This window comes from Bombus vancouverensis, chromosome 10 (assembly GCF_051014615.1).
Source record: "Bombus vancouverensis nearcticus chromosome 10, iyBomVanc1_principal, whole genome shotgun sequence".
Lineage (NCBI taxonomy): Eukaryota > Metazoa > Arthropoda > Insecta > Hymenoptera > Apidae > Bombus > Bombus vancouverensis.
Genome location: NC_134920.1, coordinates 5,134,478 through 5,158,932, shown reverse-complemented (window position 1 = coordinate 5,158,932; position 24,455 = coordinate 5,134,478). Strand labels below are relative to the sequence as shown.

The 24,455-nt window shown below is 33.6% G+C and overlaps 3 protein-coding genes across 5 annotated transcripts in view; 2 read left to right on the top strand and 1 right to left on the bottom strand.

Annotated features, from left to right (window-relative positions):
• The window catches only part of Fstl5 (follistatin-like 5), a 47,690-nt gene extending 36,079 nt beyond the window's left edge, over positions 1 to 11,611 (top strand). Inside the window, exons 3-17 of the mRNA XM_033336170.2 lie at positions 2,738 to 2,873; positions 4,760 to 4,999; positions 5,537 to 5,721; positions 5,802 to 5,936; positions 6,023 to 6,155; positions 6,328 to 6,488; positions 6,647 to 6,770; positions 6,839 to 7,132; positions 8,539 to 8,660; positions 8,889 to 9,026; positions 9,120 to 9,335; positions 9,419 to 9,569; positions 9,660 to 9,860; positions 9,936 to 10,082; positions 10,155 to 11,611. Of these exons, the coding sequence (XP_033192061.1) occupies positions 2,738 to 2,873; positions 4,760 to 4,999; positions 5,537 to 5,721; positions 5,802 to 5,936; positions 6,023 to 6,155; positions 6,328 to 6,488; positions 6,647 to 6,770; positions 6,839 to 7,132; positions 8,539 to 8,660; positions 8,889 to 9,026; positions 9,120 to 9,335; positions 9,419 to 9,569; positions 9,660 to 9,860; positions 9,936 to 10,082; positions 10,155 to 10,384 (2,613 nt within the window). The 3' untranslated portion in view covers positions 10,385 to 11,611. The remainder of the gene's footprint in view (positions 1 to 2,737; positions 2,874 to 4,759; positions 5,000 to 5,536; positions 5,722 to 5,801; positions 5,937 to 6,022; positions 6,156 to 6,327; positions 6,489 to 6,646; positions 6,771 to 6,838; positions 7,133 to 8,538; positions 8,661 to 8,888; positions 9,027 to 9,119; positions 9,336 to 9,418; positions 9,570 to 9,659; positions 9,861 to 9,935; positions 10,083 to 10,154) is intronic.
• On the bottom strand, positions 10,703 to 18,481 carry LOC117157864 (uncharacterized). 3 transcript variants are annotated; one of them, XM_033336168.2, is made up of 15 exons: positions 18,347 to 18,448; positions 18,019 to 18,236; positions 17,304 to 17,538; positions 17,103 to 17,212; positions 17,010 to 17,042; positions 16,600 to 16,880; positions 16,251 to 16,521; positions 15,413 to 16,140; positions 14,888 to 15,160; positions 13,999 to 14,256; positions 13,110 to 13,418; positions 12,797 to 13,014; positions 12,604 to 12,720; positions 12,403 to 12,521; positions 10,703 to 12,324 (listed from the first exon to the last, which is right to left on the bottom strand). In XM_033336168.2, the coding sequence occupies exons 3-15, from the start codon at positions 17,510 to 17,512 to the stop codon at positions 12,152 to 12,154; spliced, it is 3,099 nt and encodes a 1,032-aa protein (XP_033192059.1). In that variant the 5' UTR covers positions 17,513 to 17,538; positions 18,019 to 18,236; positions 18,347 to 18,448; the 3' UTR covers positions 10,703 to 12,151. The 3 variants fall into 3 exon arrangements, with proteins under 3 accessions (XP_033192059.1, XP_033192057.1, XP_033192058.1); XM_033336166.2 differs by having other exon boundaries at positions 17,010 to 17,212; XM_033336167.2 differs by lacking the exon at positions 18,019 to 18,236 and having other exon boundaries at positions 17,010 to 17,212; positions 18,347 to 18,481.
• Positions 18,482 to 18,907: 426 nt separating this feature from the next.
• Ocrl (Oculocerebrorenal syndrome of Lowe) lies at positions 18,908 to 24,438 on the top strand. Its single transcript, XM_033336171.2, has 19 exons — positions 18,908 to 19,108; positions 19,352 to 19,487; positions 19,582 to 19,762; positions 19,884 to 20,018; positions 20,104 to 20,219; positions 20,298 to 20,440; positions 20,513 to 20,686; positions 20,794 to 20,956; positions 21,039 to 21,217; positions 21,297 to 21,518; positions 21,595 to 21,730; positions 21,808 to 21,987; positions 22,048 to 22,144; positions 22,214 to 22,351; positions 22,422 to 22,519; positions 22,778 to 22,955; positions 23,032 to 23,159; positions 23,238 to 23,349; positions 23,419 to 24,438. Exons 2-19 carry the CDS (start codon positions 19,422 to 19,424, stop codon positions 23,583 to 23,585), a joined length of 2,613 nt encoding a protein of 870 aa, XP_033192062.1. The 5' UTR covers positions 18,908 to 19,108; positions 19,352 to 19,421; the 3' UTR covers positions 23,586 to 24,438.
• The last annotated feature ends 17 nt before the right edge of the window (positions 24,439 to 24,455 follow it).

Genomic DNA, 24,455 nt, shown 5'->3' with positions numbered 1-24,455 from the left:
CTTCACGGCCTGAAGCGGATTTGATTGCACGACACCCATGATAAATGTAAATGCAAACAACGTCTGACAACTGAATTCGAGCGCTGCAAACTGGCTAATTTCCATAGCTGGTTGTTCTTCTGATTTCGATCCTAACGATCTTCTCAGACAACTTTCGCTCGACTGCGTTCCATCCGCAAATAATCTTCTCCCACTGCTATTACTCGTGGTTCGTCCGAGTGATATAGTATTATCAATTAATTATCGTCCCCGTTCAAGAAGTTCCAAGCCCACGGTAAACACGAAACGTTCGTACGCGACATTTCATTATCTCGGGCGAAAATAATGGCACGGTAATTTCGTATAAGGGGCGTACTTACGAGCGTTTTTCGTGGCAAGGAACATTCTGCTGTTACTTCTAATACCCGAACTAGTTCCCTCCAACTTACCTCTTAATGAACGTCCAAACGTGTACCTGTAACACCTTTTCGTTACATTCGCTTCAAGTTCGCCTCTTATACTGATTACTTCTTTGACAAAGAGCTGAAAATTTCCTCCAACGAACGTTCGAACGAAATGGAAGGGTCCTCCACTTTCGCGCGATAAAATTGCACCGATTTTCACGAACGTGGAACGTATTGTTAAAATCCCGATACGCCGTCGGCTGCACTGTAATCAATGGCATCGGCCACGCTGACAGCGTTAATCGATAATCCAAAATAACACGCGTTAATACGGCAAGTCGTGGAACCAACGAAATAGCTGGTCGTAATTGGATCGGACACAGTGTCGGACGTATCTACCGAACGTGTGAATGTATCCTTGCCTCGAGCGAAATCGTAATTTTTCCAAAACGAATTGGCTGTTTGCGTTCAGGTGATCGATTTGATAAAACTTCGTAGGAAAGTGTATGAAATACGGCTCGAAAGCTGAATGGTACAAGAAACAGAAATCGCTAGTCAGATCTCTAATTTGTGTGATAAATAAAATGTACTAAGAGGCACATCACTCGATGAATTCGAGTAGTGGTACAGGATTTATTAGGTGTCGTTACAACCAAGATCTTTCTTCGGTGGTTTGTTTTTAGATAATTACATTGTGAAAGTCTAACTTTCTGCGGTTAGACGCGCTTAATATTATCTAGCATACAATCGATCAGACGTCATGTAAAAAATGTTATAAATCAAATATTAATTCTTAATAGGTAAAATAGAACGTATACTTGAATAAAATTTAGCCATTTAATCGATCTTTACGTTGTCGTTAACGGACACGATCTTTTTGTATCATGATCGATATCGAAATAGTATCGCAATATCGTACGAGTTACATTATCTGTATTTTTCTCATGATGAAGATAAAATATTAAAATTGAAAAAAAAATTTGAAAATACGAAATCTGCGGAGCGGTGGCACGAGGAAGAGACGAGTATGTTTAGAAAATATGTTTGATGAAAAAAAGCAACGGATCCAACGTCAACCACAAGAATGAGAGAAGCTGCTTGAAGTTTAATGATTCTTAAGGACGAGTTCTCAGACTATCTAAATTAATTCTTAAAGTTCCCTCCCAAAAAGTTATTCTCCCTAGCGGCCGGTAATTTCAGGGAGTAATTGAAAACACCCGTTCCGTGAATGAACAATTTTAGGCGACGCTAATGGAGATACGGAATGCCGCGGTGTCCTCGTAAATTTCCTCGTGAAATAACGCGGTCGCGAGAATGAATGAATCCTAAAACTACTCATATTTTTCGATGTCGTTCTGATATTTCAGCTTCGTATATTAACCCCTTGCTGAACTTCCGAGTATCCGGCGAGCTTGACCGATCGCTTTGAGATCTCCGCCAACCAATTCCTGTTTTCTTTTTTGTCTTTCTCTGAACGATGCGACAACCAGCCAAACTATATCCTATGGCGTTCCGCTGTATGAAAAATCGAACAGATAGAAACCTGGATGCTCGATCCCTCTTTCCAACGTGTTTGTCTCTCGATATTGATACTTTATCATCTTTCATTCCAGGCAAGAATTTAACGTCGGATGAACGTCAAAGACCGAGGATCTCTTTATTTTTCGTCGAAATAATCATGGATGGAAGTAATACAGATCAGAAACAAAAGGATTTTCATCGTGTCTCCAAACAATTTATTTGTTTCCTTTTGCTTTTTTTCTTTTTTCCTTATTTTCGATCAATTAAATAAAAGGTACAATTAACAAGAATAAGAAATAAAAGTCTTTTGGTAGCAAAAATACGAAGCAATCTCCTTTACGAAACATCTTCCCAGCGGTTTTTTTAACAAGATTAATTTTCGTAACGGATGATGTATTGTATCAACAACGACTCGAGCACAAAAGAAATTACTTGGTAACAAAGTTTACTAATAACGATTCGTTCCTTCTCTTCTCGCCGAGTTCGACTTTTTAATAAAAATGGAAAGTAATAGCGGCTCGTGGCAAGTCGGTCCGGCCTGGTCAAACTCGAACGAAATTCCGTGTGTTCTTAGAAAGAGCATGATACTGTGACACAATGCACATGTATGTATACTAGCCAGCTGCATCATCGACAATAAGTAAAGTGCTTTGCTCTAAATTTTCGTTAACGATGCACTTTTTCCAAACTCGATCGTGCCTAATCTGAACTGTCGATCGTGCCTTCCATCGATTCGCCCTGCCAAGCGTACACGAACCTGTTTCTTGACCCTCTCGCGTCTTTAACCCAGTTTTCTCTGCGGTTCTTACGTATGCATTTTTCATTCTTTTCAGCACTCAAGGCGACACCGAGACTTTACTGTGGCCGAGAGCTACGATGCGTCATCCTCCAACAGTGACAGCCTTTCGATGACGATACCACCATCGATCGATCGGTCCTCGCTTCCTGAAGAATCATACCTTCCTGAAAGTAAGAAACGAAGGTTAATCTAATAGCTTGAAATTTCCACGTGAAACTTTATTCCGTTTTTTGTTCGTTAATATCCGTTTCGTTCGCTGTGTCTTATAAGAGGAAAGAAGAAGATCTATTAAAAAATGTTGTACATCACGGATGCAGTAGAAAGGCAGCAAAGATACGTGTACAAAGTCGAGCCTTTGCAAAATTAACGTACAGCCGTCGTTTCTTCTTCCACGCGAGAGAAACGAAAATTGAAAAGCCAACAAACTGGCCGGCATGCCGGAAGAAATTAATGAACGCGTTTACACACAGCGTGCATTTGATACAGCTGACAAGAATAAAAAAAGAAAAAAGCGAAAAAGAAACTGGTCATTCCCGTCATCTGTACTGTGAACGCTTTATTCGTGGTTACGAAATTTCTAAAGCAAACTTTCGCGTTATTCTTTCGTCGGCGCAACTGCTTTTCCCGCGAGTCTCGTTCAACATTTCTTAATTAAGTGATTATTCCGATGAATGTATAATTTTCAGCGCACAATGGCGCTATTCGAAGACCAGATTTTCGCGTTCTCGCCCTCGAACAGTAGTCGTTTAAAATGGAAAACGAAGAAGCGTCGTCGGCAACGGAAACGAGACCCATTTGTTTATGCTGTTTTAACCAAACGTCGTCCGTCATTCGAGAAAAGGGATTTATAAGTACTGTATTTTCAGGATAAAGAACGCCACAAAGAACACCACGCCGGTGATAGTCAGCGCACCGAAAATTTGAACGCCTATCGAGACCTTCGTAGTCATTCTCTTTTCCTGTTACTCCCGTTATCTTGATTCTTCCTCGGAAGATCTCTCTTTTAGTTTTTCGCTCTTTCACACTAAACGATACGCCGCGAGAATCGCGTAAAGGACAAGCCCAAGGATTAATATTAACGCGACTATGTAAAATAACGCGCACATTGCATATCAACTTTATCTGGTTAGAAAGTAAATTTAATTGTACGCATCGACTTGCACTCAACTTCGCATCGCAAAAATAAATAAATAATATTGAAATACGTGTATATATATCGATATTGCCTGTGATTACTTTGAACATATCCATTGAAATCAAAACGCAGCTCGACACAACAGCGACAACCGGTTCAATTATCGATGATATCGCGATATTAAATATCAGAAAACGATTGAATTTGTATAAACACAAAGACAGTCGATATGTTATTATAATCGCTGATATAATAACTCGAAGCTTTGCCGTGAATTTTACAAATTCGAGTGCTAATTAGCGTCAGTCACAACAGGTACCCGTATTAATTACGGCAAACACGCGTATGAAATATTTATCCTGCATTGTTGACCAGAACAAGTTTCAGGCAGAATTTATCTGTCGACGTTTACCAATAATTCAACGCTACGTCTCTGTCAAACGAGTGTAACATATAAAACTCGAAATAACCCGAAACAGAGAAAAAAATACTCATCCAGTTTCGAGCCGCTATTCTTTGTTTAATACGCGTCCCCTTCTCTGTCAAAGCCGTAACAAGAGGGCTCGAAATCTGGACAAGACCACGGTAATAAAATATTCGAGAGAGTCTCTTTGATGAACAAACTCAGGCCAAAGACAAGGAGATCGTAGATTCCGTAACGCGAAACCACTAAAAAGAAAGAGGAAAAGGGACGAACTACCTCGTAGCCAAAAGATTTAAATAACTTTAACCGCGAGAAGATTTTCGAGGATCTCAAAGCCTCGAATTCAATTCAGGACAACTTGAAATCGTGTACCAGCGTGCAACGATCGGAAAAAGCAAGTCACACGTGTATTTGCGGAATCAATCGCTCGGGGATAGCTTTCGATGTTGTTCGAAGCCCATGGCGAAATCGTGATGTCTCCCTTATTTTTCTCACAGGCCCACATCCGATCGATCCTTGCGTGGCAAAATATTGCGGGATCGGCAAAGAATGCGAACTGTCGCCAAAAAACAACACCATCGCCGTGTGCGTTTGCATACGAAAATGCCCGCGAAGGCATCGACCAGTTTGCGCCAGTAATGGAAAAATCTACGCGAATCACTGCGAGCTACACAAAGCTGCCTGCCACTCTGAATCGCCGTTAACCAGAAGCAGACTGATGCGATGTCTACACCATGGTAAAAATCTTATGTTATTTCAGTACAAATTATTATCGAACTCTTTGTGCTAACTATTTAACTGTTTAACTATTCTCGAACTCTTTGTGCTAATTAGCTTTGACACATCTATCAGACTACTTAGATTCTTTCAATTGTTTCTTCTATATTATTATTATTAGACTACATTATTATTAGACTATGGATGTTAGTGGAAATTTTGATTGAAGTGGAGCTTACGCAAAAATCGATTTAACCTACTAAATATTTAATAAATACTATATTATGGATATTTTATATATCTTTGCGTATCATGTACATTTCGTGTAAGTATCACTACACTTTTTAATTTCTTTATAAATCTCTGCAGCTTGGTTACTATCGAAATCTCAAACCCTATAAATTGTGTAATGTTGCAAATAGTAAAACAAATTACAGTACAAATCGTCGATCAAATTTTAGAAGAAAATATTCCATTTAAATTAGGTAAAATGTTAGAGCTAATGTGATTAAATTCGAGCCACATTTTAATCCAAAATCTCGTCTTTCTGAATCCAGACATCGAAAACGCTCATATTCGAAGAACCTTACACATGAATAGAACATCCCCTAAAACGGGCAGGATCGTTTCTTACCCAAGATCCAGAAGCCGAAAGAAGGGTGGTTTGAAGGATAACTTGATACCAGAGAAGAACGACTCGGACTCGAAGGAGTGCTCGAATCAAGAATACGAAATAATGAAGGCAAGAGGAGATATGTAGTGAAACGTCGCTTATAGTATTCGATCATTGAACGTTGTGCGATTATATTACTTCCATTCCAGGATAATTTGCTGCTCTACAATCACGCGAGATTAATGTCCCAAGATAACCACAGCAAAGAATACCTTGTCAGTATAATGTTTTCTCACTACGATCGGAATAATAATGGCAATTTGGAACGCGAAGAATTAGAACAAGTAACTTTCTTCTATTTTACTTTCTCCATGATAATCAATTTAATCGATGGTCGTATGTATTTTATGTGACAAATGGTAATTTGTAGTTCGCGGAAAACGAAGACTTGGAAGAATTATGCAGAGGCTGCAATCTCGGTCACATGATCAGCTATGACGATACGGATGGCGATGGAAAACTGAACGTGAATGAATTTTACATGGCGTTCAGCAAACTTTACAGTAAGTATTCTTTCAAACTACTCGATCTAACCATTGTAGCCACAAGTTTTCATCTTTTTAAAGGTTCAGGATATTTTTCATTTAATAACGAAAGCCAAGATACGTGCATTTGTATAGAATTAAAATCTTTACATACGTATAGTATCTTTTAAACTAGCGCAATCGTCCATAGGTGTCTCGGTGGTATCTCTGGACAAGTCCCTCGAGATAAACCACATATCCGCGAGGGTAAGCGATAATGTGGAAATCAAATGCGATGTCACGGGAACACCGCCACCTCCGTTAGTGTGGCGACGCAACGGGGCTGATTTAGAAACGCTAAACGAACCTGAGGTACAATGAACAAGTAACAATTTCTTAAAAAAGACGACCACTCCCCTTTTACGTATCTTTGTAATAAATACTTCGATAATAATTTAATAATTGTCACAGACAAATGAACTTTCATACTTAAACGATAATATATCTGTAATTACTTTTTTCTTCGGTAGATTCGAGTGTTCAACGATGGCAGTCTTTATCTAACGAAAGTGCAACTGATACACGCTGGAAATTACACTTGTCACGCAGTTAGAAATCAAGACGTTGTTCAAACTCATATCCTAAGTATTCGCAGTAAGTATTACGAATATTGCAAAATTCGTTAACGCAAGAACGATCATTTTTACGAAATTACTTTTTAGCTATTCCCGAAGTGAGGGTAACGCCGCGATTCCAAGCAAAACGTTTGAAAGAAGAAGCAAACGTAAGATGCCACGTGGCTGGTGAACCTCTTCCACGAGTGCAGTGGTTGAAAAACGACGAGGCGCTGAACCATGATCAACCGGATAAGTACGATATCATTGGGAACGGTACTAAACTCATCATTAAAAACGTTGATTACGCCGATACTGGAGCCTACATGTGTCAAGCTAGTAGTATCGGCGGTGTTACCAGAGATATCAGTAGCTTGGTGGTTCAGGAACAACCTACTCCAAGTAAGTCACTTGTTATGTGTATGTATAAACCTGTCCTTCTATACGTTAATATAAAGCAAAAAATAAATAGTCTCTCTGTCTGGGATATATAATTATATTCGCAAATATAAATAAATATATATGTCGGAGATAAAAGGTCATCAGAGCCTTCCCTTTGGAACTTCGGGAAAATCCCTTAACACCATAATCTAGATTCTATCACAGGCGTAATTAATTGTATTTGTTCGAGATTTGTGATAATGAGCTTGGGCTCGAGGCGACAACCAGTCGCCGAACGTAGCCGCGGTCACGGGATGAACGCTTTGTCTGACAGAGGCATGGAGTAATTCTATAGCTCTCCTTAAAAAGGAAATAGTTGTAACACTCAACAGTAAACATTCCCACGATCTCTGTCCCGTAGCTTGCCACTTGCAGACCCTGTTCTTCGAGTAAGATGATTGCCAGATGTCGATGCGTTTCCATAGTACAGGTGCAGCTTTCCCTCGAGGGCGGCTAGCATCTTTTTCTAACCACCAACATGGAAATTGACCAATTAACAGCAACGTCAATTTCCCTCACTTTCTGAACGAAGGCTATCCTCGACGAATCCGATGATCTCGTGTCCTTAGACACACCCCATCATAGTTTTCCTCTGCAGCATCATCGCGACGGAAAGTCATTCTCTCATGAGGTCGTATTAGCGAGTACTTAGCGTCTGTACGCTCGGTGGATATTCCACGTTTTAACAAAGAGTTAGTTTAGTTATACTTCCATCGTAGCCAAGCAAGTCGAGTACGATTTGAGCTTTTGAAGAAAGCGCATCCTGTTATCCCGTTGACCGCGGATTCGTTATTAAACCTAGGATCATTGTCATTAGCTTCTCGAGTATCTAATTACCACGGTTACTTGTCAACTTCTGTAATAATCGTATTTGCACTAGTCAATGTCTTCTCTATTGCATAACGACAATGTGTAATCCAAATGAAGATTCGTTTCACGCCCCTAACCCTAATTCTAATGTAAATCCGACATCAGAAGTGGGAACAAATCTCGAACAAATACAATCGGATAGATTGACGACAATTGTTTAATTACGCCTATGATAGAATCTAGATTACGGTGTTAAGGGATTTTCCCGAAGTTCCAAAGGGAAGGCTCCGATGTCCTTTCATCTCCGACATATATATATATATATATATATATATATCATTTATCAGTTATGCGATAAATTAGTTACTTACTATACATACCATATGTATAAACCTGTTCTCCTTCTACATGTTGGATAAGGTAATATAATACGTATAACGCAGTGTCAGTTAATGAAAAATAAAGAAGGAAAAGTAATTGTATTTGCAAATATAAAATATAGATCATTTATTGATCACTAATTTCGATAAATTAATAACAATTATGTTCTTATCTAGCGACCGAGAACGAAGAGCGGAGATTCTTCTCTTTCCACGAATGGGGCATTTTGGTATACGAACCGTCTGCTTGCCGACCACGACATGAAATTCGCTCTACGGATGTGATACCTGGTACACAGGTAAAATTAAACGTGTTATTAAATAATTGTAGTATAAACGATTCTAAGCTTTCATAGTCGAGATTGCTATTGTTCAATAAGTTTTTAAGTGTAAGTTGCATTTTGATTCGAATATTACTGTTGTTATATCGACGTTGTGAATACTTTCAAATACTTAATAGTTATAAATGGTAGCCTGGACTAACAAATTCATTTTCATGTTTTCATGTATTAAATTTCGTAACTTAGGAATACGTGTGTGGCATTAAGGGTGTCCCTTGTTCATGGGGACGCGCGATTAATGTAGCAAATCGATATGTGTACGTCAGTCAACCAGATAAAGATCGCGTACTTGTCATCAGTGAAATACAAATGGTTATAGTCGATGTGAGTAAATTTTAATTTGTCAATATTGACTCTATTCGTTTAATACAACTACTACGATTAAAAATAAATCTTACTCTCTTTATAATGTATTAGGTGGTACCGACCGACAAAAACCCTGTTCAGCTCTGGTATGTTTCCTCTCTCGATCAAGTATGGATATTGAACTGGCGCAACGAGAAAGACATCGATGTAAAAACGGTGCAAGTAATAGAAGATGCTGCTCAGAAAAAAAAGCACCGAGCCATTCGACCAGAGCCTATCGATGCGCAATTTGATATAATCCAAAATATTTATATTCCTGAATCGCAAGTAAGTCTCTTAATCATTGAAAGTTATCATCCACTCAGAAATTACGTAAACGTAAGTATTACCGTATACTTTTCATCTTTTAGGATATTGAGAACGTGTTCAAGTACGGTTACGTGAGTCATGCGAATCAACGTAACATGTATAAACTTGATTTAAAGAATATGAAATATACACGTAGCGCTGATTTAAGTTCTTATAATTGTGTTCCAGTGAATGTCCAATTTTCAGTCCTATGTGAGTAATTTATTTTAGTTATGTATTAAATTGATAAATGTTTGATACATAACTGAAACAATCTATAAATATACCTTACAATTTTTTCAGATGGATTTGTAGTAATCGAATGTCAAGAACCGGTTACCAACCGACCAACAGGCCAATTGTTGTTAGATTATTTAACTGACACCGTTCTTGCATACAAACCAAATCTTTTAGGGAAACCAACTATTTCACCCGACTCTCGGCACCTTGTCACGTTAGACAAACAAGACACAGGCGTAACTCTAGTCGTACAAGAAGTATCATGTAACTAGAATTTATTTTTTCTTTATAAGATTATTAACGGTATTACTAATAACAATTAACCAATCCTTTTTTTAGCCGATGGTTTGAAATTCGCATTTGACGTAAAAACGACATTGAATATCAGCGATATCGCGCTCTATCCATCACAAACGACGCACGGTTATGATATTTACGCATCATCCATTGACAAAGAAAACATTCTCTTCCTTGATCTGTCCACCGGTATGATGAAAATTTTAAAACACAATAATATAATATTGCATCAAAAGTTAAAACATTAATTTTTAACTATAGGTAAAGTGGAAATGATAACAGGCGTGGGTAAAGCAACGTCGCCTAATTTAACAAAATGGGGAAACCCGAATAGACCAATTGTACAAAGTGGCATATTTGGTAAATATATGGTCAGCCCATCTAGTGATGCACTATTCGTTTTAAATGGTGAAACCCGAACAATAAATTGCGAGATTGGAGGCCTGGAACATCCTGGAGCAGTGGTATGGTTTACAGTGTCTTTACATTAAACAATCGAAATTTTGACAACGATACACGGCGCGCATAGATAAAGAAAAGTAGCCAAGCACAGAAGAAACAGTGATATGTACATCACCATTTGAACAAAAGGGTAGAATAATTGTAGTTTTGTTAGGTTAGAGAAAGGAACGGTTGAAACAAATTTTGAGAAATATATTCTAACACCAACATACCATTATTCATGGTTATCGTTAAAATATCTAAAAAGTTTCCGAGTACTGCTCTTCAATAATTAACGGCGTATTTTTGACACCATCGAGCAAATAAACGTTTTTGATCGTTACAATACAAATATTTATCGCGAAACATTTAACGATAAGATTTTTAATGTACATACCAAAGATCGTCTTTTACATACATATTTAACGTACCTAATCATTACCCTATCGGTGGCCTTAGTTTCCCTCGATTTTGCATATCTCAATCTTTGTACTAATATATTTCTCTTTCGAATAAATTTTTGATGGCTATAAGAATACAATTACAATTCTTCCAAATAGCAATTAGAATGTTATTTCTTACCCAACATGTACTATAAATTATTAAAACCTAATATTATTAAACTCAATATAACAAAACAATTTAGAAATTTGGCGATTTCTATCTCTAACGATATATTAAAAGTTTTTCGTTAAATGATATCAAGAGATATTAATGTTATAGCCAAAGATTCGTCAATAACTTGTATATCGTAGCTAAACCAGTTGATTAGAAAACAAGAAACAATCACGAAATTACATAAATCGAATGAACACAAATATAATACAGTATAATCACTTCGTAGTTGGCAGGTTTTAACCGAAAAATTAGAACCATTTCTTTTACGATAATTTTTACAATAATCTATCCGGCAAAGACGTATAATACAGTCATCGGGTCACAAATAGTATATTAACAACGGGTATGATGATTATGTATTATAACGCATGCGTGTGTCCATTGTACGCGTGAAAATACGAGCGCATATAACAAGTAAAATGAATACCTTGTAATAAAATTACAACAAAACTAATTTAATAAATAATCTGCAAATACAAATTCTTTTTGCTACAATGTACATGCAGATTACGAACATCTTAGCAGTCTTGTATCCATTCAGATAAAAAGGAAATGGTGATACAGTGAATGGTTACGCTCCATCGTTAAGAATCGTACTTTTAAGTGTGTCTAGCCGTAACGTTCGCCTTTATTCACTAATAAATTACGTCTGTTCAAAACCCCAAAGTCTACTTTAATCACCTACTGTACAAATTCGACGTACGTTTATGCACTAATCTGGTATAAATACGCTTAGTTCTTTCCAAATTATCAACTCTTCCTTGCACAACTGCTGTTTTCCACGATTAATGTCATTAACAATCTGGTAATTACACTATACTTTCCAATTCAGTAAACAATCACCGATAAAATGCACAAATTTACCCCTAGTGATAGATACAATTGACAGTCAATGAATTTCCACGTGTATATCCCGCACGCTATACTGTCTGTAAAATGTTTTACAGACAACAGTTAAAACAGCATCAAATTGAATAAGGAAGGAAAAGAGACACAGAGGCAGACCATGAACGAATTATTAGGAAAAATAGATCGAAAGATTTGTAAGCAATTTTCCATTCAATATGACATAGTTCGATCAACATATAAACGCAGCACCTTGTAAACTCTTCTCTTGATTTCCCAGTTACTCTTCTGTTCCTCACACTTTGTATATCACTGGCACTATCTATTTGCCAGTTTCTTTGTTCCAGCACTGGTTATATATTGCACGATTTTAAATTGGTCCCTTGCCGACTGTAAAAAAGTATATATGCGTTGCTAAAATCTTCCTCCTGAGGTTTTTGTCTGCTTGTAATTTCATCATTGTAGTAGTACCACATATCAGTGCGAGGATTTTTTGCGTATGCTGTATAGTGTCCAGCTGAGACCCCTTATAACACATAACAATACATAAGAACATCTCTTACATCATTTTTAACTACGAATGAAATAAAATGAAGATATATACCTCCAAAATGACAAACGCATGCATAAAGATCGTATAAGTGTTGTCCAACGCTCAAACCAACCAAGGGAAATGTAACTTTATCGTCTAACTTCATACTAGTACACTCATAAAATACAAATCTATAATAAACAAAATACAATTATCGTATTTTGCAGAACAAATTTTATCTTTACGTCGCCATACAATCAAAAGTAAACATACCGTTTCAAATATACTATAAGGAACTTGGGATATCTATGAACTGTGAGAGTTTTCGTAGCGCATCGATTTCGCTCGCATTTTGGGCAAAACCAAGGGTTGTATTCGTCTAATGTTTCACTATAAAATATTATTTATTAGTTATTTGAAAAATTTGTGGAACTAGAAAATTTTAATCATTAATGATAAATTTTACCTTTGACTAAATGCTTGAAGACAATCATATAAAGACAAAGGATGATGAGGCCTTTGTTTGCTGACGCTAACATGATCAATGGGCGATGCGATCTTAGGAACCTGTTCCGTATAACGTACAGCTAGAGTATCACCATTACACAAGATTACCATACCCGTTTCGGGTACACTGCACCCTGTACAATGTGTAGTATACATGCAACGAGAACAATGATGCCCCTATTAAGAAAGGTACATTCGTTAATATATTTAATTCTATATCAAAAACTATTTATATTGAGATTAAATCCACAAAAAATAATAGAGATTCTAACCTGTCCTGTAACAAAATGAAGTGTATAATTTCCTTCTTGTGGTACATTTTTTCTTACAATATCATACAAGTCCTTAGCGTTTACTCTTGAAGGTAATCTTACTAAATGCGGATATCCAAAAAGTTTTGTTCCTTTACGATTGTTTGTCGTTTCATTTGTTGTATCATGTCGCAAGACCAATGGTACATTTAAGATCCTAATTGCAGGTCTTGGTCTGCCTGTTTGATCTATTTTAATAAAGGATGATGCAGTCATATAGGTTGAACACATTGGACACATTTGCGGTTCCGTTTGATTTTTGAAGTAATTCTGTTAAATTAAACATAAAACAATAACTTAGAAAGTTTACATTGTAACATGTGAGATTTAAATATGTACTTAAAGTTCAATTTTTGCAATGTGATATGACTGTTAAAGGATAATATAATACCCTCAGTATACAGCAGCTTCAGATTAGTCTGAATTGAGTTCCAAAGTATAAGTCTTTTGGCTTGCGGATTGTACTCAAATAGCGAATCATACGGGTTTCCATCTTTTCGTTTCCAAGTACCTCTACTTCGAGCGAAGTTTCCTGGGCTAATTGGCAACAAAAAGCTATTTCTGGTTCCCGTACGTACCCTTATGATACCGTCCGGCTAGAACGTTTATTGACTGAATCTCAGACCTTCCCGAGGTGAAAACGTGGTAACTATGTACCTTGCCTGTACACCCCTTCCGCTAGATTGAAGCTGCCGTTTTCATCATCGGGTTTACGTATTATACCAATTACGATTATGCGAATAAAGTATCAATAATAATGTAAAAAAATAAATTAATAGGAAATTTTGATTGTTTAATGCTGTTCATTCTTGCGAACATATTAGAAAAATTAAGCTACAGAGTAGCCTACCTCAATACAAGTATCGCACATAACAAAGTTGCAACTATTTCCGCTATGCTTTTTCAAATCTCCGTCCAATTCTTCGAGACAAATTGTACATGGAATTTCTTCTCCCATAACTGTACATTTTTGACAGGAATCAGCCTCCGATATACGATCTCCACCACCGTCTGATACTGAAGTGTACGCATCAGGAGGTTCCGTGAGTTCAAAGGCATATATAGATCGATTTGTATCATTGATGTGTCTCAAGAGTGTATTGTCATCCTTAAATGTAAAACCTTGATGTACAATCCAACAATGACAATTCCGTCTAGTGTGATAAGTTACAGCAAACAAGATACATAATTCCTGATACCTACGGTGCAAGGGTAAAATAATATAATCGAGGAATGATGGCCATAGTTGGCCAATAACAAGAAAGTATATAACGAAAACCAAATTAAACATATATAAAAGAATACAGAAACAAAGAAATTGAATCTGTGTGATGGAATGTAGCCTCGTAACTAAACTTTACGCTACGAGAATGTTCTTCCACAACATTTACTCTCGGAGAGCAGTATCAACGATTATCGAGACTACTCGATAAGCCGCCTTCTTCACCCTCCATAATTATTCTCGCATTAACATATAGACCCACGCACCGTTTTTCATGATATGGAATAAAATTGAACTTTATTCCTAATTAAAACAAATAACTTGATACATCCTTAAAAAACATATTGGATTAAAGGATTATTCTAGTAACCTCATTATCCAAATATCTACTAAATCTGCAGACTTCTTTGAAATATCATAAACTCACAATGGACTGACTAAACGAATAAAAATTTCTTAATATATACATACATGCGATAGGAATTAGTTAAGGAGGAGTTAAGTTCTATATGCTTACCAGAATCTTTGATATATGATTTTCTAAAACTTCGGCAAGTGCAATATTTCTTATTGCAATGTTTTCTTTGCCAAGTGTTTTTAGTAGCTCCTTTTTCAATTTCCCAATGCGTGATTGCTTATTTAATGAAACAACACACTTTATAGGTTGATCACCATTTGCGGGAACATATGTAACGTTTAATTGTCTTTCCATTGCATGGGGCAGCGGTACTGATAAATACATGAAAGGTTCATATGTAACAGAAACATGATTACATACTGCACAAACAACCTATAAAGGAAATATAACAATGAAAGTTATTTCAATCTTATATATAAATAACATGTATATTTGTAATTTAAACATTATCATATATCAGCAAAATGAGACCTGCTTTTTATGCTTCGCAAAGCAAGAAGGTATAACTGCTGAAGTTTAATATAGGAAACATTTTACGGTAAAAATCAATTATGTGTGTAAATTACCCCAACGCAGTCTCCATAGTATGAACATAAAGTATCATATATGATACAATAGATTTACCTTGCTTTTAAACTGTCCCTGGAAAGTATCAACGATAATACTTCTATTAGATTTTAAATGCTTTGCCCAATGTTTGTCGGCTTCAAGCTCATCTTGTGTCTCTATAGTACCATTTCCATAGCTTTGTGACATTCGTGTACATTGAGAACTAATGCTTCCTTGACCATCACGTTTATGATTCTTCTCTTGATCATCCAATCTCATACGTTTTACATTACATTTTTCTAAGCCATTATCATACTCTATATCAGAACCACTTGATGCATAATCTACACCACAATTGACTTTTTGAACATTGACTTCCTTTATTCTTTTGATACTGACACTTTTATTGTCAAAATCATGATTTTCCATTAGATTTGAATTGTCTAAAGGCATTCTACGAACATTTTCCTTTGGAAATTTTTGAGAATCATAATGAATCTCATTATTACATTCTTGTTGTGTTACTAAAAAGTTTGCATTGCTAGTTTTTGCTTCTTTATGAATATCATAAAGACCATGATATTTTGGTACATTTTTCGAAAGTTCGATTAATGTTTCCAGCCTTAACGAAGGCGTAACTTCACTTTTTTTTTCATCAACTTCATTGTGAATAAACGTACTTGACTTTGCTTCAACAGTTTCATCAGAATCAAGTGTTTCTTCATCATCTTCACCATCATTCAAAGGCGATCCTCGTGGCGAATTTGCAATACTATCTAATTCACCTATTGGTGAACCTAAATCTAAAATCAATTAATTTTTATAATTTCTGCGTATGTACGTATGTATATAATTTTTCTATGTATGTATATAATTTTCACTTATTATAAATCTATATTAAGTATATTTTTACCTCTTGGTGAACCTGCCATAGTAACATTAGGGCTATTTGGACATTCTGGTGATGGTAAGCAATCATACATTTCCAATATATCTGTATTACAATTGGAATTACTAGTGGCAGTGACTGGGGACATCATTTTCCCATTTGAATTCTCAATTGAATTAATAGAGTTGGCAGTGGTTGTAGATGAAGGAGTTTGACAATTTTTTGTACACTTTGCTGTATTCATTTGTTCATGTAAAGAATCCAGTAAAAGTGCAAGAAATTCTTGACAATCATGCTATTAATTATTATTTATAATAATTATTTAAATTATTCAATAATAATTAAACAATTTACAAAAATATCTTATAATTACCTGTCTATTATCTTTAAACTGTGAATGATACGCGCCCAATGTCTGTTTAAATTCAGTAGGCCTAAGGACACTATATTTTCCAGACCACATTTTGCCAAGAAGTACGCTAAAATGTGCCATTAATGAACCTGGAGGAGGTAGTTTTTCCCCTCCCTGCTGTATATCCAAAAAATGTCGCAGGACGGGTGGTGTTGCAGTCAAACATTGCAAACCAGCAGCCATAAAACAAGTATTACCAAGGTTACGAAGACCACATACTCCAGCACGTAAAACTACATCTTCTATAACATAGAAACACACAAAAATATTACTATTTAATGGACTTAATAAAGAAATTCATTTCAAAATGAAACTTTATTAGAATACATAAATACATGTGTATACATAAATACATAAGAATTTATACACACCCATGGGAGAATCATCTTGAGAATCTCCACCTTCTGAAAACAAATTATTTAGAGCTGGAGTACCGGGAGGTAAAAATGGGCCATACTCTATACCAGTTCCGCTATCACCAATAGGATCTGCACCAACATCTGTGAAATCATTTAAACCAGGTGGTGGTGGAAGTGGAATAGCATAATCTGATGTAGAACTATTTGCTTCAGTCCTATAACAAAAATGTTGATGTAGACCAATATGATTTGTTATATATAGCAATATATATTGCTAACTATTTGAACAAGTAATATTAATGATACCATGTATCTTCTATGCCCATATTAACTTCTGATGAAAGCAGTTTATCTTCTTGAAGAGTTAGAGTATGATCTAAAGAAGACGTCAATGGACTGAGACCAGTAGAATCTAACACCTCTGATATCTCTGCTACTTCAGGCAGATAAAAGATTTCAGACGATCCAATCATTGAAATATTTTCTACTTCTGAGACATCCACCTTATTGTCCATTCAGATAGTAAAATAACAAGTGTTACCTAAAAGTATAATTATTACAAAAGAAAGAATCAATGTACATTTGTTAAAATCAACATTATATCTTCTTCTAACATAAATACATTTTCTTCAAAAAGTTTTTCCATATTAATGCTTTTTAAAATAATTAAAGCTTACATTTGTCTTAACAAAAATTCATGAAATTAGTAATTTATCTATATAACAAACACAAACCTAATATATACCAAGGTATAAATATATAATACTATGAAATATTATAATACAGAGTACATTTACTAGAAACAAAAAGGTTTTATAAGATTTATTTGTTGCTTTGTTTTTCTTCTATTTTTTTGTTAATATAACATGCATTACTTAAGTATGTTTTATTTACTATAAAATTAACGATAAATAAACATGAAGGAACATTACATGAAAACATAAATGCCATTTCAAACTAGACTTTTACAAATTATATTATATTACATAAAATCATCAAACAATACTTAAATCATCCTAACCTAAGACGTCGGGGACGATTACCGCGAATTCTTTGGCGTCCTATTCTTGTAAGCCGGAAAACTCCTTGAGGAACAATTATTATCGATAACTGGATTTTTTTGTTTTTTATAAGTAAGATTATGTTATATTGGCTAGTACACTGATCAATATGGAAGAAACTGAATTCTATAGTCTATAAAAGTACAACTAGACCTTGCCCACTCAAATCGTAATCATCCTGTAATGTTGTAATACCATAAATTCGATATAAATTTACACAGAAAAACCATACAATTTCATATTTAATATGAGTGCATAAAAGAAAAAACAAAAACAATATTCACTTACATTGCAGAAAATCCACTTTCTTCTTCGTGAAGTATCTATACCGCCATTGCAGTAAACGGCATGGTCAATGGAAGCGTTAGAAAAAGAAGATTTACCTACGGCGCTTCAGGAAGTTGGCATATTTTCTCATTTATAATGTAGGTACTTCCTGCTTCCTAGGGAAATTTCATTTGCGCGCCTAAAATTGTATTTTACATTTGATAAAAGTTTTCGTTTCTACAAAAAATTATTTTATGAAAGACGATATGGATGTATCAAAAAACAATACATATTCCTTTTACTTCAGAAGAATTATATCTAATTATATATATAAATAAACAAATTATACAGATACATGTATGTAAATATGTAAATATTTTAATAATGTTTTATTTTATATAAATGAATTAGAAGATCTAACTAGATCTAACTGATTTTAACGAGTTTAATGAGAAATCCTTTTATCTTTCTTTTATCTCATGGAAACACTCCATTTGTGTATACACATTTTCATTGACGAATATATGTATATACAACACCCATACACATATTGAAACTAACAAAGCTATATATCTACTGATTTCTTTGACACACACGAGGGAAACAAATTTAATCATGTCTAATGTCAATTATCGTACTTTGTCACTCCTTTCTCCTCAGTGATAAATTAAACTATATAGTATAAATTAATTAGTAATTGTACTAGAACATATTTTAAAAAGATATAGCAGTCTATATGAAAAAAATACAATGATAGCTGAGTTTTAGTACAAATAAGATAAGGTAATGTTTGATCTGGAAAGAAAATAACATTTTATGACGAAAATTCGTTAATAAAAAATAACTATTTTATTTAGTTTTAAGAAAATGATATTATTAATACTACTAAGATTATTTTGATTCATTACTATTAGTATAAACAAGCATGTACATTATTCTTATTGCCACTCTTATTAGACATAATAATAAATAAATCTTTGATAGAATTCAATTATAATTTCATTAATATTTTACACTTATATGAAGAGTATTCATCCACCACACAAGGATTTTCTATTAAGTCTTTCAAGGAATAGATAATACTTTATTGATAAAAATGTCATCATCAGAACAATCAATGATTGTACAATCGAAGTTTGTCTCAGGGGAGACTGTAATAATTGTATCCTTTTATTAAAAAGCAGGATTATTGTCTCTTGCGTTTTTAAAGAATATATATAAGATATATATTTATAAAACCTTAATTATTTATAAAGGCAATGGATGCATCATTGATACAAGGTTGGGTTAAAGCTGCACGAATTATAGCACTTCTTAACAAGGGAACCACTCATGCATTGGTTATTTTAATTACTTCAAGAACACCTCCTCAAGTTTATAGTGATCTTACCATAGAAAGAGTATTGCCTATTGATCAAGATTTTAAATGTAATATAAGTATGTAATTTTATTTAATTATTTACATGTTTAATAATCAATTTATATGTAATTACAAGTTATAGTTGAACTACAACTATTATAATATTTTATCTACAATTTATCAAATTTCATTTATTAGATACTGATGAAAAGCAACAAGATGGTTTAGATGTTTATCTGAATGTTACATCAAGGAAATTACACCTTGTATTTGAAATGAGGCCTGGAGTAGCAACTAGCTCCTTAGTGTCTGAGATATTTAGGGCTATAGAAGGTAATCATGTTATTTATCATTTAATTTTATATTATCAACAATATTTTTCTATTAATAGTTGATATATGTTTTTTAATCATTATAGTATATCAAAAAACCAAGAATTCAGCATCAGAATTTTTATGGGTTCAAAAATTGACAGGAAATACACGTAATTTAAGTTCTAATACCAATGAAGAAATACAAGATAATACTGATCCTGTTAGTAGTTATACTAATTTTTATTATAATGACATTTTTTAGAAATTAATAATGGAAATTTTAAAATATTCTTTATAGTTGGTAGATTTAGAAAGTCCAGTTTTAGTTGTAACAAGACGCAGCATTGCTTCTGGCAAATCACCAGTAGCTGCCAGAGAATCAGCAGTACGATATCAAATGGCATGCAAAGAAGATGATTATACATACAGTAAAACATTTCGGTTTGTTTTATTTTCCTTATATATTAAATATGAAATATTTCTATTTGTCAGTCTATAACCAATTTATTATAGTATATTTATTGGTACATGGAATGTAAATGGTCAACCACCAAATGGTATTAAATTGCATGAGTGGTTGAGTTATGATAAAACACCTCCTGATGTATATGCAATTGGATTTCAAGAATTAGATTTAACTAAAGAAGCATTTCTTTTTAATGATACTCCAAGAGAAGAAGAGTGGAGGTATAAAATTTATAACGAAATATCTACGTTTTTATAATTATTTAAAAACATTATTGAACAGTATATCAATGTTATTATTGCTATTCATGCTATTAATATGTTTATAGGCAAGTTGTAGCAAAATCTCTTCATCCAGATGGTGTGTATGAACAAGTAGCTATTGTGAGATTAGTCGGTATGATGTTACTTATATATGCTTTACATGGTCATATACCTTATATAAAAGATGTATCAGTTGATACAGTAGGTACTGGTATCATGGGTAAAATGGTAATATTTATCATGTCTCATAAATGATTAAACATCTCAAAATTCTATATGTGCGATATTATAGCAATTTAAATCTTATCAGGGTAACAAAGGAGGCGTAGCAGTAAGCTGCTCTATTCACAATACATCGATTTGTTTTGTTAATGCTCATTTAGCAGCACATTGCGAAGAATATGAAAGACGAAATCAAGATTATGCAGATATATGTGCGCGATTATCTTTTGCAAAATATGTCCCACCTAAAAGTTTTAAAGATCATGAGTAAGTGTTTTATTCAAATATTGTTTCAGAGTATATATCAACAGAAGTACATTTAAAAACACAAAAATTTTTAATATAGCCAGATCTATTGGTTAGGAGACTTGAATTATCGAATAACAGAAATGGATGTTCTAGCTGCTAAACAACATATAGATGCAGAAAATTATGCTCCTATCTTAGCTTTAGATCAATTAGGTCAACAACGACGATTAGGCCGTGTTTTACAAGGATTTCAAGAAGCAGAAATTACATTTAAACCAACATATAAATATGACCCAGGCACCGATAATTGGGACTCAAGGTTTCACAATTACATTTACAATTTTTCTCTTTGTATTTAAAAACTTTTCATTGAGCATAAACGTATATAATCACAGTGAGAAAGGTAGAGCACCAGCATGGTGTGATCGTATACTATGGAAAGGAGAAGCAATTACATCAATAGATTATAAAAGTCATCCTGAATTAAAAATTTCAGATCATAAACCCGTTAGTGCAATTTTTGATTCTCAGGTAAATATAAATATTTTTTAATAATATATAAATCATATATTCTTGAGCTCTATATTTTTATATCTAAAAATTTATAGATCAGAATCATAGATATGACAAAATATCGTAAGATTCATGAAGAAGTTATGAAAAAGCTTGATAAGTTAGAAAACGAATTTTTACCACAAGTGATGGTTGATACAACAGAAATCATATTTGATACTTTGAAATTTCTTGAACCTAGCAGCAAAGAACTTATTATTGCTAATACTGGTCAGGTAAATAAATTTTTTAAACTTATACACTTATTGTGTATATAATAATTATACTGTTCTTAGGTACCAGTCCAATTCGAATTCATAAAAAAATTAGGCGATGCTAGTTATTGTAAAGATTGGCTGGATATAGAACCGTTTAAAGGTTTTATAAAACCAGGTATGATTTCTTCCCCGTTTTCTTAATCTGATTAGATATTTTATAATCTTATTTATACATCATATTTAGGAGAGAAATGTGATACTAGATTCGAAATATATGTCGACAAAAGATCGGCATGTAAATTAAATTCTGGAGAAGATAAATTATATGATATTTTAATTTTACATCTTGAGGGAGGAAAGGATATATTCATAACTGTTACAGGTAGCAATACTTTTAGTCGCTACTACATTGCTTTTAAGAAACAAAAAGGCAGATTATATAATTTTCTTAGGTACTTATGAAAGAAGCTGTTTCGGATCTTCAATGGAAGCTTTAGTTCACATTCCAGTACCAATTAGAGAAATTCCTATTGGTAGATTAATGGAACTCGTAAGCGTATTACATATATATATAAATTATATGCATAAGGTATCCTATTTAAATTAATTCAATTGATGCTGCTGGTCATTTGGGAAAATTTTTTTACATCAAATTATGTGTCCTTTCAAATTGTTCAATTTTGATCTGAAATATCTTTTAATATCATCAACAGTTTCGAAGATATTTAAATGGGGCATCCTGTATATAAAAGAATAAAACTAAAATACTACAGTTAAGTTAATATTACTTTATTTTATCAAATTGTAGGAAAATAATAAAAATCTTTCTCAAGAACCATATGCTATACCTAAAGAAATATGGCTATTAGTTGACAGATTGTATCGACATGGTATAAAAACGACGGGGCTTTTTGAGACACCCGGACTTCCCAGTGAAATTATAGCAATAAGAGATTGGCTAGACAATTGGAGCCAAGATCCAATGCGTATCCTAATCTAAATATCTAACTTACAATCTTATACATTATTATAAATAATTCTGATTCCTTAACTTCTACAAAGCTGGTAGCGTACATTCAGTTGCGGAAGCATTACTTTTACTTCTAGAATCTACAGCAGAACCTTTAATCCCGTATAATCTTCATAGTGTATGCTTATCTGCAGCAACAAATTATTTACAGTGCAAACAGGTGTGTAAATCTGTAATTATTTAAGAAAAGATAATACTATATGTTATGTTCCTTATTATTTAAAATATTTTGTCGTAGATTGTAATGCAACTTCCAGAAATAAGGAGAACAGTTTTTGTTTATATTTGTTATTTTTTGCAAGAATTATTAAATCATACTCAAGATAATGAATTGGATGCCAAAACCCTCGGTAAGGCTCTACACTATACTATGTATTACTATAATTAATAAACTTATTTGTTATTCATTTATATTGTAGCAACAATATTTGGATCAATTTTTTTAAGAGATCCACCAAGAAGTAGATGTGATAGAAATCAAAGTAGTCGTACTCAGATCGTCCAAGCAACAATTGACCGAAAAAAAGCTGCATTTGTTTATCACTTTTTAGTAAATGATCAAAGCGACTTTATTCTTGGCCGATAGTAATTAAACTTAAAAACAAGTATTTATTAAATGCAGTGCAGCTAATGCAAGCTTTAAACGAAATAAAATGTTTTGTTTAGGAGAAAATAATTTTATAGGTAGCAGCATGTTAAATAAATATTTTATGACATTAATATTTCTATAATAGTACTTAACAATTATGCGAACAAAATTTTTATGATGATATAATGCACGTATATAAATAACTTGCCAATCCAGAAACGTTTTAAATGAATACATCGTGTGCTTACATGACATATTCCTATAATCAGATAAGTAAGAAATTCATATTATAATTTCATCTAGTCTTTGTAGCCTAAAACGGTTAAGTATGTATTATACATGACTTTATTTATAGCAAGAAATTGTACTGACTTAAGTTAATTTTATATCAGCTTGTAATTATTATTGAATATTTAGAACTATGACACTGAATATATAAACTACTTGTTCAACGCTTATGACTGTATTATATAAGATTATTTAGAACTACACTATCAATACATGTTAACTTTTGTATCAAAATTTTATTAAAAAATACATATAAATTGTAATGTATATAAGTAATGTAGTTCATAATATTTTATAGACACATAATTTAATAAATCACGACAATTACATATATAATAAAAAGACATGAAAATAATCCATACATAAAATTTAAACAATGATTAAATACAAAAAATAATGTTTCAACACGTGTGTATTGTAAATTTGAAAAAAAGACACAAAACATTAAAATGATTTTAGAATATCACAAAATACATAATTCATACATTACAGAATATTCTGAAATTAATACCAGGAATGATAAATAGTGAACTCTACTAAAAGGAAAAATAAAAACAAATAACTCGAAAGTTATATATA

Coding starts and splice junctions, on each gene's coding strand:
- LOC117157864 (XM_033336167.2), bottom strand. CDS start 17,512: ATGGACAATAAGGTGGATGTCTCAGAAGTAGAAAATATTTCAATGATT. Junction 16,141..16,250: donor TATGGCAGGTTCACCAAGAG/GTAAAAATATAC, acceptor AATTGATTTTAG/ATTTAGGTTCACCAATAGGT. Junction 12,721..12,796: donor CTTCAAGCATTTAGTCAAAG/GTAAAATTTATC, acceptor AATATTTTATAG/TGAAACATTAGACGAATACA.
- Ocrl (XM_033336171.2), top strand. CDS start 19,422: ATGTCATCATCAGAACAATCAATGATTGTACAATCGAAGTTTGTCTCA. Junction 20,019..20,103: donor GATATTTAGGGCTATAGAAG/GTAATCATGTTA, acceptor TAATCATTATAG/TATATCAAAAAACCAAGAAT. Junction 22,520..22,777: donor TTGGTAGATTAATGGAACTC/GTAAGCGTATTA, acceptor ATCAAATTGTAG/GAAAATAATAAAAATCTTTC.